Genomic DNA, 15,006 nt, shown 5'->3' with positions numbered 1-15,006 from the left:
AAACAAAAAAATATATACATAGAGCACATAGTGGGGTTAAGTTCAGAGTTCAGTAAGATTTTATATAATTAATAGTTATTAATAAAAATTATTGCTTGGAAAATACCATTATCTTAGTGAATTTCTATTGCTGCTGGTCTATGTCATAACAAATTGGGGCTTCGTCCAGGATTTAACCAAAATTGGAGCTTATTGATCGATTAATTTTTGATTTGTTTGGTTAATTACAAAAAAAAGCCAATTAAAAGGCTTTTGTGTGTGGAATAAGCAACAATGGATATTGAGAAGTTTTTGGAATCATTACACTTTGCAGATTTGTGGGAGGAAAAAACCATAAGTTGTCGCTTACTGGTTACCAGGTGAAACCTATGGAGATAACATCATTGATGAAAAAAATTGAGGTTCAGAGAATCATAGCTGACGTAAAAGAGGGAATTTTTTGGAGAAGAGAAGTTAAATCAATTTCCTGAAAGTAAATCTCTTGAGCAGCAGTTACAGCTGAGACAGGTGGAGTTACAAAAAAATTTAGAATTGAGAGAGAGAGAGACCAAAAGCACCATGAGTTAGAAACACTTGGAATTCAGGTGAAAGAAGCAGAAAGGCAAAGAGAAGAAAAAGAGAATAAAATAAATGAAGCTGAAAAGCAGAGGCAGTTTGAGAGAGAACAAAAGAAGGTGGAGCTAGAATTAGAGTGGAGGAAGCCACAAAACAAAGGGAATTTGAAAGCAAGGAGAAGGAAATCAAACACTTGGTTCTTGTGAAAATTTTATGTCAAATAGTGAGGTGAAGTTAGTTCCTTAATTTTATGAGGCTGATATTGATAAATATTTGCAGCATTTTGAGAAAATTGCTGAGAGTCTGAAAAACCAATGGTCCTTCATGTTACAGAATGTAAAGGGAAGGCTCAGCAGGTGTATACTGCCCTTATAATTCAATAAGCAGCTGATTATACTGTAAATCAAGCTGTGCTTAAGGCTTATGAATTGGTTCCAGAAGCTTACAGTCAAAAAACATAAGGATTTTTTTAAAATGGTGGATCAGTCTTAAATAGATTTTGTCTAGGATAAAGCTGTGTGATTTGACCAATAGTGGACATTGAAAGAAATAAATGGTGACTATAACAGACTAAAAGAATTGATGATAGTTAAAGAAATTAAAAGGTGTGTTCCTAATGACATAAAAGCAGAGTTAGATGAAAAGGGGATGGAAACTTGGCAAGAGCCTGCTAAATTAATGCTTTAACCTACAAAGTTAGATTTGTACATAGTAAAACTTTTCAATGGGGTAATCTGCAATATCCATGAAAGGTAGAAAATAAAAGGGGAAGTAGTGCTAGAGGTAAAGAAAAAGGGAGACAAAAAAAGAACAGACCTTTGTGTCCACTGTGCAACTATTGTAAGAAACCTGGTCATATAATAGCAAATTGTCCTGTGTTAAAGAAATAAAAGGAGGGAGCACCAGATGCTTGTATTCAAAGAGATGAAATGCATGGTTCATACTTGCCGGTAAAATTAGGAAGGAATTCAAACCTTTTGTGTCAGAGGGCAAGGTTTCATTGAAGGGTCACCACCGGTGACAATAAAAATCCTTCAAGATACTGCGGCTACCCAGTCACTCGTGTTAGACAGTGTTTTGGAGTTTGGTGATAAGACTGCTAAGGGTGAAGTGAATTTTAGGCCGTGATTCAGAGTCGATACCATTGCACAAGATAATATTGAAATCAGAATTAGTTAATGGACTTGTTAAGATATGGATCAGATCAAGTTTACCAGTGGATGGTATTTCATTATTAGGAAAATGATTTGAGAGGGTAAAATTGTCCCTGCAATAAAGTTAACAGATAAGCCAGTCATTGATGAGACAGAGACAGATTTGTATATATATATACCCGGCTTGTACTGTATTGCGGGTGATGGCAAAAAAGATTACCAGTGAACAGTGGCATAACTTTGTCTTGTAGACGACATGACTTGGAAAGATTACCTCACCTCTGTTTCAAAGGCTTTAGTATATAACTCACGTGGCTCTGAGTTTCATTTCTCTTGTTGGTTTAGTTTAAATACAGATGGCTTTTTTCAGTTCTTATTGAGTACTTAGATACTTCAAATTTCAGATTACAAAATTATTGACAGTGCACAGCAGAAATTAGGTTGTCGTGACCTGCCAAAAGATTTATCATTATCTTGAAAGGAGCTTATATAAAGGCTGAACAGAGATCCCGATCTTACTGAAGTGAGAGATAAAGTTCTCTCTGCTGATGAAATTAAGAAAGTGCCAGTTGGATATTGTTTCAAGAAAGGTGTGTTGATGAGGAAGTGGAGACCACCTGATAGCTCTGCCGGTGAAGAATGAGCAGTTGTTCATCAGGTTGTATTTCCTAAAGCCTAGGTCATCTTGGGGTAAAGAAAACTACGAAAATTATGAAACAATTTTATCGGCCTAGACTGAGAAAAGACATTGGGACATTTTGTCAGATCTGTCACACTTGTCAGGTTGCAGGAAAACCTAACCAAGGAGCTTCTTTAAAACCTATTTCTTCTTTTGGAGAACCTTTATCTAAAGTTATTGTGGATTGAGTTGGTCCATTGCCCAAGACAAAAACTGGGAATGAATATTGGTTATCTATCATGTGTACAGCTTCTATGTTTCCAGAAGCCAAACCATTAAAAAATATTAAAGCTAAGTCTGTGTCAAGTGCTCTTGTGAAATTTTTCACTTTAGTTGGACTGCCTAAAGAGATTCAATCAGATCAGGGGAGTAATTTTATGTGAGGATTGCTTCAGCAGTTAGTTTATAAAATGAAAATTAAACAAATCACACACCATCTGCATATCACCCAGAATCTCAAGGGGGTTTGGAGAGATTCCATTCAACCCTAAACACCATGATGAGAACCTGTTGTTGTGAGAATGAGCAGGATTGAGATGAGGGTATCCATTTGCTCTTGTTTGCAGTGAAAGACTCTGTACAAGAGTTTTGAGTTGGTATTTGTAACAGATGTGATAATCTTTAGTTTAATGTTAAACTATATTTCTTATATAAAAAATGTCTTAGAAAAGTAAATTATAGAGTTAAAATATTGTATCTGTATTCTTAGTCAGTTAGCTACAAAATCACTCACAGGTCACAGAACATTTACCATTGTTTTCAGATCATTTTTGGAGTTGACATGTCTTGGAAAGACAGAGCTAATGGATTTGAAGTGGGTCTCAATTATTCAAAGACAACGAAGTGTTTGCTTTATTAAAATCTGAAGTATCTAAGTACTCAATAAGAACTGAAGAAAGCCATCTGTATTTAAACTAAGCCAACAAGAGAAATGAAACTCAGAGCCACATGAGTTATATACTAAAGCCTTTGAAACAGAGGTGAGGTAATCTTTCCAAGTCATGTTGTCTACAAGACAAAGGTATGAAGATCACATGGTTTACAAGAAACTGAGGTTTGTAACTGTTTAAAATTCCAATAACTGATCATATGAGTTTAAAGAATTGGAACTGACCTCAATGATGATGTAAATGGTCACGATTTGGAGAAATATATCATCAAATTCAGGCATTTTTAGATGAATTCAGTTTGGAGTTTATAGAAGTCAGAGTTCTGTGACACACTGGGGTTGAAACCTTATGAAAGACAGGGTTGAGTTACAGTAACCAAAATAGGTTTTGTGTGTGTGTGTGCGTGTATGTATGTGTGTGTTACTCCTGGAAGAAGGGGAACACGAAATTAGTGACTTTTGAAATAAGGAAGACTACTCGCCGTCTCTTTGGGAAAGAGGACAGAATTCTACTGGGTCTATTTTTGTATGACCATTTTATTTAATCCTTGTCTGGGTTTGTGAATTTATCATGGAAGAAAATAGCTGCATTCCCTGCCTCATGGAAGAGGGCAGAATTGTGAGTAAAGAGGCCTGAAGATATGATGTTTAAAAGCACTTGTAACTATTTCTGAACTGAGAATTTAATACCTTCAAGCAAAACTAAAATGATGCTGAAGTTTTAAAATTGACTTTTCGGAATGGGACTTTATTACATTTACATATAATGGGGTTAAACTTCGAGTCAAGTAAGAAATGTTATGTTATTTAATAGTTTAATTAAAAAAACTATTATTTTGAATTTACCATTGTCTGATGAATTTTCCATTGCTGTTCCTGTGTTAGTGCAAACTCTTTAGTTCCAAAAATAATTGAAAGGGTTGTTCGTTCATAACAACATGAAGTCAGAGGGCCTTTAATGTTGTTGAAGGAGCAATGGATTAATAAGGATGTGCAGTTGAATTTGTTAGATGTTTCAAAGTTTCAAGATCATTTGTGGAATTTGAAAATGGCTCAAGATAAAATGAAAGCCTAGTATAATAAGAAAAATCAAAAGAGAGAATTTTTAAACTAGGGGATAACATGTTAGTTCTATTCCCAATAAATTCTAATCCTCTTAGGGCAAAACTTTCAGGACTGTATGAGACAGAATCAAAGGTAAATGAAGTCAATTACATAGTTAAAACACCTGATCGGAGATGTAAAATACTGAGTTGCCATGTCAACATGTTAAAACCCTCATTTTGAGAATTTGGATGTTAGTAAGAAGCAGCCTTCACCAAAGGTATTAGAGAAATTGTTCAATAAGCTTTCAGAAGCAAACTTTACTGTTAATTTAGCTAAAAGTGAATTTGGCCATGCTACAGTTACTTACCTTGGTTATGTTGTTGGTCAAGGAAAATTGGCACCTGTCCAGGCAAAAGTTCAGACTGATTTCCCCATACCCACGGGTAAGAAAGCTGTTAGGGGATTCTTAGGAATGTAAGGGTATTACAGAAATTTCTGTTAAAAAAATTTGCTGATACCGTAATTCCTTTGACTAATCTTCTAAAAAATGGTGAAAAGTTTATTTGGACAAACATTTGTAAGGAAGCATTTGACAAACTGAAAGTCATTTTATGTCACAAGCCTGTGCTTAAGTTACCTGACTTTGAAAAGCCATTTTATTTAGCAGTCGATGCTAGTGATGAAGCAGCAGGAGATATTATTAAACACTCATTTGCTAATGTAGCTAAGAAATTCAATCAACATCAAAAAAATTATTCTACTACTGAAAAATAATTATTGTCCCTTGTGTGGACTTTGCAACCTTTTGAGGTTTATATTTGCAATGCTATGGGACCAATTGTGGTTTACACTGATCACAATCCTTTAGTGTTTTTGAGTAAAATGAAAAATAGACGATTATTAAATTGGTTTTATTTTGCAAATATATGATTGAATGATAACTCACATTAAAGGATAATGTGATTGCTATTCAACATGTTGAATTTGCATGTTGTTTCTGCAATATTTGTTTGTATTTTATTGTATAATATAAAATCTACCAGATAAATGGTAAATTGCAGTTTAAAATTTTGATCTTTAAAAAGCTCAAAATTTCTTCCATTGGAAGATGGTGTGATGGAATTGTGTTATTACTAATCTTTAGTTATAAAATATATTATTTTAGTAAAGTTATTTTGTAGGTTGGATTCAAGCACACACAAAAACCATTTTAAGAGAGGAACCACGCCCCCTATGTTCAGCTGTAAACAAGCTTGGATCATTGTTCTGTGGAAGCTCTGCAGTCAGAGCTGGAATGATTATCCATTGAAATGTTGAAGACAATTAACATTTAGTCAGAGAAACACTTGTGTACACAAGAAAGCCATCCATTGGTTAGCTGAGCAGACAGCATTTGCTTGTAAACTTTTGGAAGAGAGGAACTTTGAAAAAAATCAGCAGTGATGTCACGTCATGAGATTAAAGACACTTCAATGAGACATCTTTAATATTACACTATGCTTTATCTGAAGTTAGAAAATGCAGTGGCATTCTGTGAGGTGGACACTGTTGCTGTTTCTCCTTGTCGAGGGTGAGCAATGATGCTGTGGCTCTTGTAATAGCCACTTGTGACTGACCCAATTCTGGGAAAAAGCAAGATCATTCTTGTTCCTGGATCATAATCATTTTGATGTTTTCTTCATCTGACTTATACTCAACTCTATAAAATCATCATCTGAAACATAGATTCTGAATCTTCCATGCAAGAAAGGGGGATGTGGAAAATCATTGGTCTGAAGAAACATTTCTCTGAAAACAAACATACAAAGAATTTATGAGTTTGAGAACTTTTGAATGGCAGTTTTAAAGACTTTGTGTTTCAACACAAAAGATTTCTGAGATTGAACTTTAAAATGATCTCTTCAGAATTATGCCTGAACTGTAAACGTGTGGGTTTTGCCACACAAACACACATATATATTTGCACAGAGTGGGGTTGAGTTTAGAGTTAAGTAAGATTTTATATTGTTAAGAGATAATAATAAAAATTGTTTTTTTTTTAAATACTATTGTCTTGGTGAATTTCTATTGCTGTTGGTCTATGTTGTAACAGTAAACTGTATCGAATCTCCTCCAGGGTTTGTAATTCCCATCTGACATCGTGAATGCCACCCAGGAGAGGGTCACTTTTGCTGTAAGGCCAGGGAAAACTGAGATAGTCATCCCCTTCAGTTTTATCCCACGGCTTTTTCTGGCACAGCACAGGACATCCAGACAGTCTCAGTAACAATGGCCTGGCCACTATGGCCCGGGGGCACTACCCCAGCCTTAGTATTGGCTGTATGGTGTGGTCTGTTCAGTCCAGCAGTGGCTCTTTATCCACTGATCCTCTTTCAATAAAGGTGATACTGCATCTGCACTCACACTATTGATTCCTTGAGGAACAAACACAATCCTGATGTTATTGCACTGAGACGTTGTTTCCAAATCTTCACATCTATTTTCCAACTTTATCTTAGATTGGCATTGAGTTTCCATTTTCTTTTGCTTTGAAGAGATGCCGTCAGTACACCCAGACAGTGAATGATCCATCTCACCAATGGTATCTTTAATTTCTTTCGGTCTGGCATTCATGGAGGCTTTATTGGTCACTAGTTGCGTTTTTACAACCTGTAGCTTCAACCCAATTGCAGATCATTCTTCTCTGAGCATTGCCCCTTTTTCTACAACCGACTACTATAGTATCATCCATGAATTTTTAGATGGTGTTGTCATCATAGATGCATAGAGAATAGAGCAGGGGGGGATAAAAACATAGCCCCATAGTGGTCTGGTACTGGAGATTGTAGAGGAATGTTCCCCCTAAACTGCTCCCCTTTCACCCTTAACCCAAGTCATCTGGTCTGCATCTCCCCTAACCTCAGTAGAAAAGCCTTGCTTGCATTTACACTATCCATACCCATCATAATTTTGTATACCTCTATCAAATCTCCCATATTCTTCTTGTTTCCCTGTAACTCAGTTCCTCAAGTCCCAGAAACTGCCTAGTAAATCATCTCTGTACTCTTTCAATGTACACAGCACATTTCCAGATGCTTATCAGTTGCAATGCAAGTTCACCCACCCAAAGCATTAACTCTGTTTTTTCTCTCTCCACAAATGTTGCTTGATCTTTTCAGGATTTTCGACAAGTTTTCTTCTTTCAGATTTCCTGCAACCAGAGCATTTTTAATGTAATTCATTCTGCTTCACTTCCAGGAATTCTCAGCTTGAAGTTCTGCTCCTCTCTTTGATAATATTATTATTTGTTTCTTTTGCCCATTTTTTAGTTTCTGTTTCCCTTGTTTCCAGAAATCACTGGGAAAGCAATGACTTGACACAATAACTGCCTCTAGGTTGAAATTGACCTACATTTGATTAAACCTGGTTTCCAAGGTTTTCATATCAAGGAAAAGGTTGGCCTGTTGTAGAATCTGGAACAAGGATCAACTGCAAAACAACTATAAAAGAAACCAATAAAGACAAACTCAAGAACTGCAGATGATGGAATCTTGAGCAATCAATGAGAAGTTGGAGGGACTTGATGGGTCGGGCAGCATCCATGGAGATAAATGATCAGTCAATGTTTCACGTTAGGATCACATCAAAAGCACACTGAATCACAACAGAAAGACAATATCCAAATAAATTGACTGAAATGTCAACGAAAGATTGGCTCATTGCGTTTTCCTTTTTTGCTTCTTTTTATTGGTCCAGTCTGATGCAAATACAATCAAAACTATTTATATGCAACCCCATAAAAAGACGTTTATACCAGTCCCAGTTTGTTGCTCAGTCAGCAACGTTAAAACCATTTCACAACTCGTGTCCATCCGAGGGCTTTAATCGCGCCCTAACTGTAGGTGACAGAATGTCCACTAGAATTTAGACACCTCTATGCAGACATATTGAATGCAATAAGGGATTTAGTTACCTTCTGTATATGTCAGGCATATTGAATGTGATAGAGGATTTAGACACCTTCATGTTGGACATATTGAATAATGCACCTGACATGTAGGTGACCAAATCCTCTATTGCATGGTCTCATTCTTCAATAAACTAATGTCTCCCTTAGAACAGGAAACAGGATTTTAATGCAAATGATTACCAAATGGGAGGACTTGTTCAACATCACTGCAGTAAATAAGTTAAACACTACCCACTTGACACCCATCACCCAATTTTGTTGAAGAGCTTTTGGAAAAAAGAGCATTGATCGTAAATGCATCCTCCTGCGAGGCAATCCCATCCCCTTAGACTATCTGATCCTGAAAAGGTGACGCATGACATCTGATTTAAAGGCTTGAGTGAGGAACACCCTGGGACTTAACTCACAGTTTCAAGTAGGAACAAGGTAGCTGCATCTGATTCACTCGATGACAGGCAAATCAAGGCATTTGTTTCTAAAATGCACATGCACATAAAATGCAAATATAAAAACAACTGCCAATGTCTGAAGTTATGTCAATTTGCAAAAAGGGCTTGTAGTTAAGTATTTGTACACAAAAATAGTCACAGACAGCAAACCGTCAGCTACATCAACGTAACCTCACTAGAATATTACAATAATTGTACTATCCTGGAAAATTTACAACCAGACAGAAATATTTTGTTCAAAGAACATATTTACACAGTTGACAGCAGAGAATGGAGCCACCTGTCTCCATTTTGTTAATGTAGAATTTCACCTTCTTGCTATGGGAATCTGGAGGTGTTGGGTGTCAATTTCAAGTACAGAATGGCATTTCGTCATTCCTCTCGGCAGTTATACTTGTCCAGGTAATGTCAGAGACTGTACACCTTTTCATATTTTAAAATGGATCCAATAACTGAAGGTGATTCTAACTTTTGGCAGTAGAATAAAACTGGCAACTCTGAATTGGCTGCCTGTGAAGTCAACCTGCTGTTTTTCCTTTAATTGGATGTAACAATAATGTCATTTATCCTACAACAGTATAGCTTGATGTTCAATTGAAGTCAAATAATACATTAATCTAAAGCAATCAACAGAAAATTCAGAACCAAATATCCATTTCGTGAATTGGATATTTCATAAGAAAATCCATTTCTGTTGGTTTAAGGCTTTGCCTGATATATAATATACAGTTCCAACATACAGTACCAGTGTGCAAGGTTTAGCATCCTAACAGTTTAAACAGACACTGCTCCACCATGCTGAGCTAAAGAGACCTTTATAAAACACTGTCAAGCTTCATGGATGCAAGATCTTGAAGCAACCACATATGACTGAACTCAAGGCAAGCACTTACCACCTGTCATCCTCTTCACAAGCTATCATTCTCAACCAGTATCAAAAACCTTTGACCCAACAGGACATCCTAACGGGATTTGGAAAGCAAAGTAAGGAAGGGGAGGGCCACGATAAGTGACCAAAAGCTTCTCAATGATTGACCTAAGTGAAGTAACAGGGCTAAAAGTGCAACATTCAGAACTGCTTTTTCAATGTCCACGTCTTATTCGTCACCATTTTGTGTCCCATTCAGTGGGAGCTTGGGGAAGGTGAGCAGAAAAGTGTTCCATTTCTCAAAAGAGAAAGCTATTTAATAAAAGGACTGAATATGTTGAGTGGCAGCTGTGGCTTAGTTGGCAGCTCTCATTCCTTGTGTGAATAGATTATAGGTTCCAATTCCACTCCCAAGATATGACGCCAAAGATCACACTGACAGTCCAGTGAAGCAGAGTATATCACTCCAGGATTGCTTCACTGTCAGCTGAGCCCTATTGTCAATGAGACGAAAAGCTGCCTTTTTGTCTGAGATCCGACCTGCAGTGGTTATCTTTGATATCCTGGCCAATATTCATCACTCAATCAACCCTAATCCAGTTATCATCATTCTGCTGTTTATGCAAATAATTCTGCCCAAAGTTTTCCTTCATTGCTACCTAAAATTCAACCGTTTTAAAAGCACTGCATTACTTATAAAGCCCTTTGACGAAACCTGAGACAGCGAATGGCACTACGTCAATGAAATTCTCTCAGAATAAAACTCGATTGCTGTCTAGCTGCTTCAATCCAGTGCAGTGTTTTCCTTTTAAAATGTACAAATTGAGGAGCACGTTTAGTTTTGAATAGAGTCGATATTCCAATCAGGATTTTGAAAGATTACCAAAAATATTCTTTTCCACCACATCCCATGTGGTCTCATTTGAAGAAGGGTTCATCGGGAAGGTGCTGCAAAAATGAAATCATGTTACAAGTCAGCAAAATTCATACAGGTTAGGGTATCAATGGTGGATCTGCAAATGGATTGTTCTGCTTGTTTGGTTGAAGTGTGCATTCTCTTCGAGAACCTAGAAAGCTGTATGCCTGAATGTGGCAGCAATTGGTACAGTTTAGGCCCAGAGAGAGCAAGCCTGTTTCCCCAATAGCTTCAAAGCACTCCTTTAGCCCAGAAGCTGATTAACTAACAGCACAGACTGGCAATGAAACCTGGGACCAGCCCAGTAAGTGGGAAAATGCAGGCCATGGACCATCACACCCCTGTCGACTGAGTGAGTGGCACATTCTGAAAAAAAATCTTTCAATGAACTGGAATATTCCTCTGAGCAAAGTCTCAGTAAGAACCTTGGTGCCAACTTGAAAAATAACTCTGAAACAACAGACCTGATTTTTTTGTTCATTCAATGGGATAAAACAAAACCATTTTTAAAAATAAATCCTTCTCCAAAGGCTCCATTCTCACCAAAACATGTAGCACAGTGATTGTAGGGGTCTCGATGCTTGTCTGAATTTTTTGATCTTTAGCTTTAAGATTTTTTTTCGCTAAATGCCCATGTAAAAGTAAACAAAAGTGTTGCACTTTAAACAAATTAAAAGTAACCCTTTATAGGATGCCTTTAAAATGCCTTCCTCCACCTCTCTAACCAGTAAATTCACCTACTGGTTAGAGGCAGGACATGAGATTAAAATAGCCCCTGTCTCAGTCCTCCCTAGCTTTGTGGAGGAACAGCATGTCCTCCTCTCCCCTTCCCATGGGCTCCAATAACTGCTTCATCCTCCTCTCCCCCATTCCCCAAGCCCTGGTAACTGTGAGAGGTTGCCACTAAATTGCTAGCCCACAGAAAATGTCACAGAAGCCCTGAACAGTTGTCTTTTAGATCTCATCGAGTTTGCAGCAGACTTCACACACGTTAACATTACGCATCATCTCGAAGAGAAGTAACAACATGCACAAAATAGAATGTATTTCCTCCTAATTTTCTTTTTATAAAGGCAGACGCTGGGTTATCAGATTCAATTTTCAGCCTGCACTAGACCACATGTGCCCTTTCACGGAGTAGCGAGCTTTCACTCTGTAGCCCTCTTAATTACATCTGCTACCTCTCCAGCAATGACAAGGGCAGAGGGCATGTCCTGAGAATGTAAACCTGCATGATATCAATGAATTGCAATTTAAACATCACAGATTTAATGTGAAATTTGCTGAATAACCATGGCAACCCAGCTTAATTAAAAACCGTTAACCATATCCTCCAATCAGTGAGACACACTTGCTAGCAGTGATTTTCGTAATGCCATTTTTGATTTTGGCTTCCGATGCTCCAGTTTTGTGTTGTCAGTATTGGCGGAGTGGCAGGAAGGAAGGGTCGGGTAACAATAAACACAGACTGGTTGAAGGTTCGAGTTGCCCACAACCCATCTTGTCACGAGCAGCAGTAGGCGTGGATGGTTCAGAATGGGGCCAGGTGAGAGGAGCTGGGTAGTGGGGAAGGGGAAGGGATTTTCCACTGTCCTCTCGGCGAGGTGTTGGGGGGTGGTCACACAGCCGTCTCCTGATCCTCGCGCTGAATCATCTGGTAGTGCTGCCGGTTTTCCAGGTATGCTGCCAGCTCCAGATCCATGGCTTTCTCGGCTTTGTTTTTTGGTGTGTCCCCCTGCGGGGCCGGACAGAGGAAAAGGGGAAAATAAGTCAGACCATCAACAATGCACCTGCAGCACCTGCTGAGAGCACACTAGCCAAACCACGGGAGCAGCTCCACAGCTAGGCACAGATCTGAAAGGAGCCTCGCAAGTAAGCTCTCTCATAATACTTCAGCATTACCGAGACCATGGAGGGGCATCACACCTGGACTCCTTGACTGCCAGGGCAGTCCCTTCTTCAGTTAGAAGATTGCACCCCGTGCACTCGAGAACTAAAATCCAATTTGACACTTCATTGCAGCAGTGCATCTACACAAAAGTGCAAAGGTCGCCAAATAAATGCAGCTCACTTTTTCTACAGTTGTGGCATTTCACCCGAATGCATCCCTCCAATGCTTAGATTTGCATCTCGACAATCAGCTATTTTTATTTACTGAGCAAGAAAAGTGACAACTGCTCCCACCTCACCCTCAAGAGAAGCAACGGCATGCAGCAAGGCAAGGCCGGTGCCAGACTATTTTGCGCCCAAGGCAAAGTCAACTATTTGTACCCCCTTCCCCCCCACCCCCAAATTGCCAACTTTGATTTTCAAAAACAGATGTTTTGTAGAAAAAATGAAAAGCACAAAACTTGAAACTGGTAAATTCATTTTAAATTGCAAGAATAAGTAATACATCAATCTTTGATTATCTTTCTCAAATACAAAAGAAAATATTTTGGCACACGACTCATTTTGAACTAAAGGGCACTCGGTAGAATGCAAACCTCCGCCAAGGGCAACACAACATTAAAATCTTTTACTTCACATACCTTTAAGTCTATATACTTTCCTGTGTCCATTTTGTTCCACAAGAATGATGAAGTATGAAAATGCCCCTTTGACTCATCAAGTTTGCTGACATTCCCGTAACCATTTTTACAAATCTATGGTATTCCCTTTTTTTAAATTTTCCAACATTTCTATCATCTCCCCCCAGATTCTACAGCACACTTGCTACACTACAGCAATGGCCAATAATCTACCTGCCCACATCCTTGAGATTTGAGAGGAAATTGAAGCATCCAGAGGAAACTCACATGGTCACAGGGAGAACGTACAAACTGCACGCACGCACATTGTGCCTGAGTTCAGGGCAGAGCAAGACCGTTGGAGTTGTGAGGTAGTAGCTCTATACATTGCACCACTGTGAGACAGCATCAACTAGAGCAATAATAAAGTTCATTACATGTCTCTTTAAGAACTGACTGGAAGGAAAGTGTCTCCATATTACACAACTGTGAGAACTTGCAATACATTGATAGAGAATCCTGAGCACAATATAACTATATAACTTCAGCATGGCTTTATGAACGGAAATCGAAGAATCCTTTCTGTTCGTCTGCTGTTTGAAGTTCTCATGCTTTATGAAACTTTGATAACTAGGATAAACAAAATCATTAATATAACCACAAAAATAGCACGGAGTAATTGCTGAGTTGATTTCTTTTAAGAATTTTTATTTTTATTTTAAATTTTATTTTTATTTCTCATTTATGAATATCGATAGTTATTCTGCTATTAGAATCCAGCTTGTACCTGAATTCTATCCTTACCTAGTTACCCTGAGACCATCTTGGTTTCGAATCTAAATCACAAAACTCTGTAGACCCCGTGGTTGAAGTAAAAACACAAAATGCTGGAGAAGCTCAGCAGTTCGAACAGTGTCCTCTATGTAGCAAAAGTAAAGATACAGAACCAATGTTTTGGGCTAGAGCCCAAAGTATTAGCCTCAAATCTGCTTGGTTCCTCATCTTATGAATTATGATCCTCTAACAAGGTTCTTGATGAAGTGTTAATAAATTGCTCAAACCAGTGTTAGAATTATTGGAACAATAAATGTAAATATCTCACTTATTGAAACAGCCAAATACACATTTATGCTTACCATGGTCTGGGCCCCAAATAGGCCTTTCAAATGAAGCAACAATTCACCTGTATAATCCACAGGATTTACTTACTGTATCCCTGAGCACCTCCTCTCCATCCACAACAGCAACCTCCCAGTAGCCATCCTGAGTCACACTCCCAGACTCACATGTCTGATCATTGCCTTATGTACTATCTCACCCAGACCAAATGCACGTTGGAGAAACAAAACCCTATTTTCCTTTGAGGCACTCTTCAGCCAGATGGCATTCAGTGATTTCTCTGCTTTCTGCTAAACTCGCTCACCCTTTCTTTCCCCCCTTCTCCCTTTCCTGTCTTTCCATTTCTCCCCTCCCTTCCCCCTTACCCACCCATCCCTCCCTCCTCCCCCTCATTGATGCTGTCCCCACCCTCCTCTCTCCACCTATCATCTCCTGCCTTTGCCTCTTTCCCCTCCCCCAAGTTTTTTGTTCAGACGTCCGCTGGCATTTTCTCGTACCTTGATGAAGGGCTCAAGCCCGAAACATCAACTTGTATTTTTACCATGGCCACATAAAGAACATGTTTGAATAGCTGGGTTTCTTCAGCATTTTGTGTTTTTACTTCCAACCATGGTGTCTACAAGAATTTTGTGATTTATTTCGAGGCTTACACAAGACTTCCCTTGGCTGTTGGCCTGCAGTCGCACAGCGGTGCTCCCGACGCTCACTCTGAACCCTCCCCTCAGCCTACTACTGCACACGCACACCGGACTTTAGTGCGTCAGGTCTCGGGTGTCGGGAGCTCCAGTGTAGGCCAAGGGGAGGGTTTGGAGTTGGGCATCGGGAGCTCCCGGCTCCAGTGACCGGAGCTCCTGACATCCCATTCCTAACC

At 38.7% G+C, this 15,006-nt stretch overlaps 1 protein-coding gene and 1 long non-coding RNA gene across 15 annotated transcripts in view; one reads left to right on the top strand and one right to left on the bottom strand.

Annotated features, from left to right (window-relative positions):
* LOC138742022 (uncharacterized) overlaps positions 1-8,012 on the top strand; it is a 51,012-nt gene extending 43,000 nt beyond the window's left edge. For both annotated transcript variants that reach the window (XR_011343936.1, XR_011343937.1), the window contains exon 2: positions 7,655-8,012. This is a non-coding gene — a long non-coding RNA (uncharacterized lncRNA). The remainder of the gene's footprint in view (positions 1-7,654) is intronic.
* dgkza (diacylglycerol kinase, zeta a) overlaps positions 5,825-15,006 on the bottom strand; it is a 517,457-nt gene continuing 508,275 nt past the window's right edge. For 12 of the 13 annotated variants that reach the window (XM_069896152.1, XM_069896153.1, XM_069896150.1 and 9 more), the window contains one exon: positions 8,023-12,241. In XM_069896152.1, the coding sequence (XP_069752253.1) occupies positions 12,125-12,241 (117 nt within the window). In that variant the 3' untranslated portion in view covers positions 8,023-12,124. Of the gene's footprint in view, positions 6,113-8,022; positions 12,242-15,006 lie in introns of those variants that run through there. The other variant, XM_069896142.1, reaches the window with a different exon arrangement.

Source organism: Narcine bancroftii, chromosome 1 (assembly GCF_036971445.1).
Source record: "Narcine bancroftii isolate sNarBan1 chromosome 1, sNarBan1.hap1, whole genome shotgun sequence".
NCBI lineage: Eukaryota > Metazoa > Chordata > Chondrichthyes > Torpediniformes > Narcinidae > Narcine > Narcine bancroftii.
Note: the sequence above shows the minus strand (reverse complement) of the source record. Positions and strands in the feature narration are given on the sequence as shown.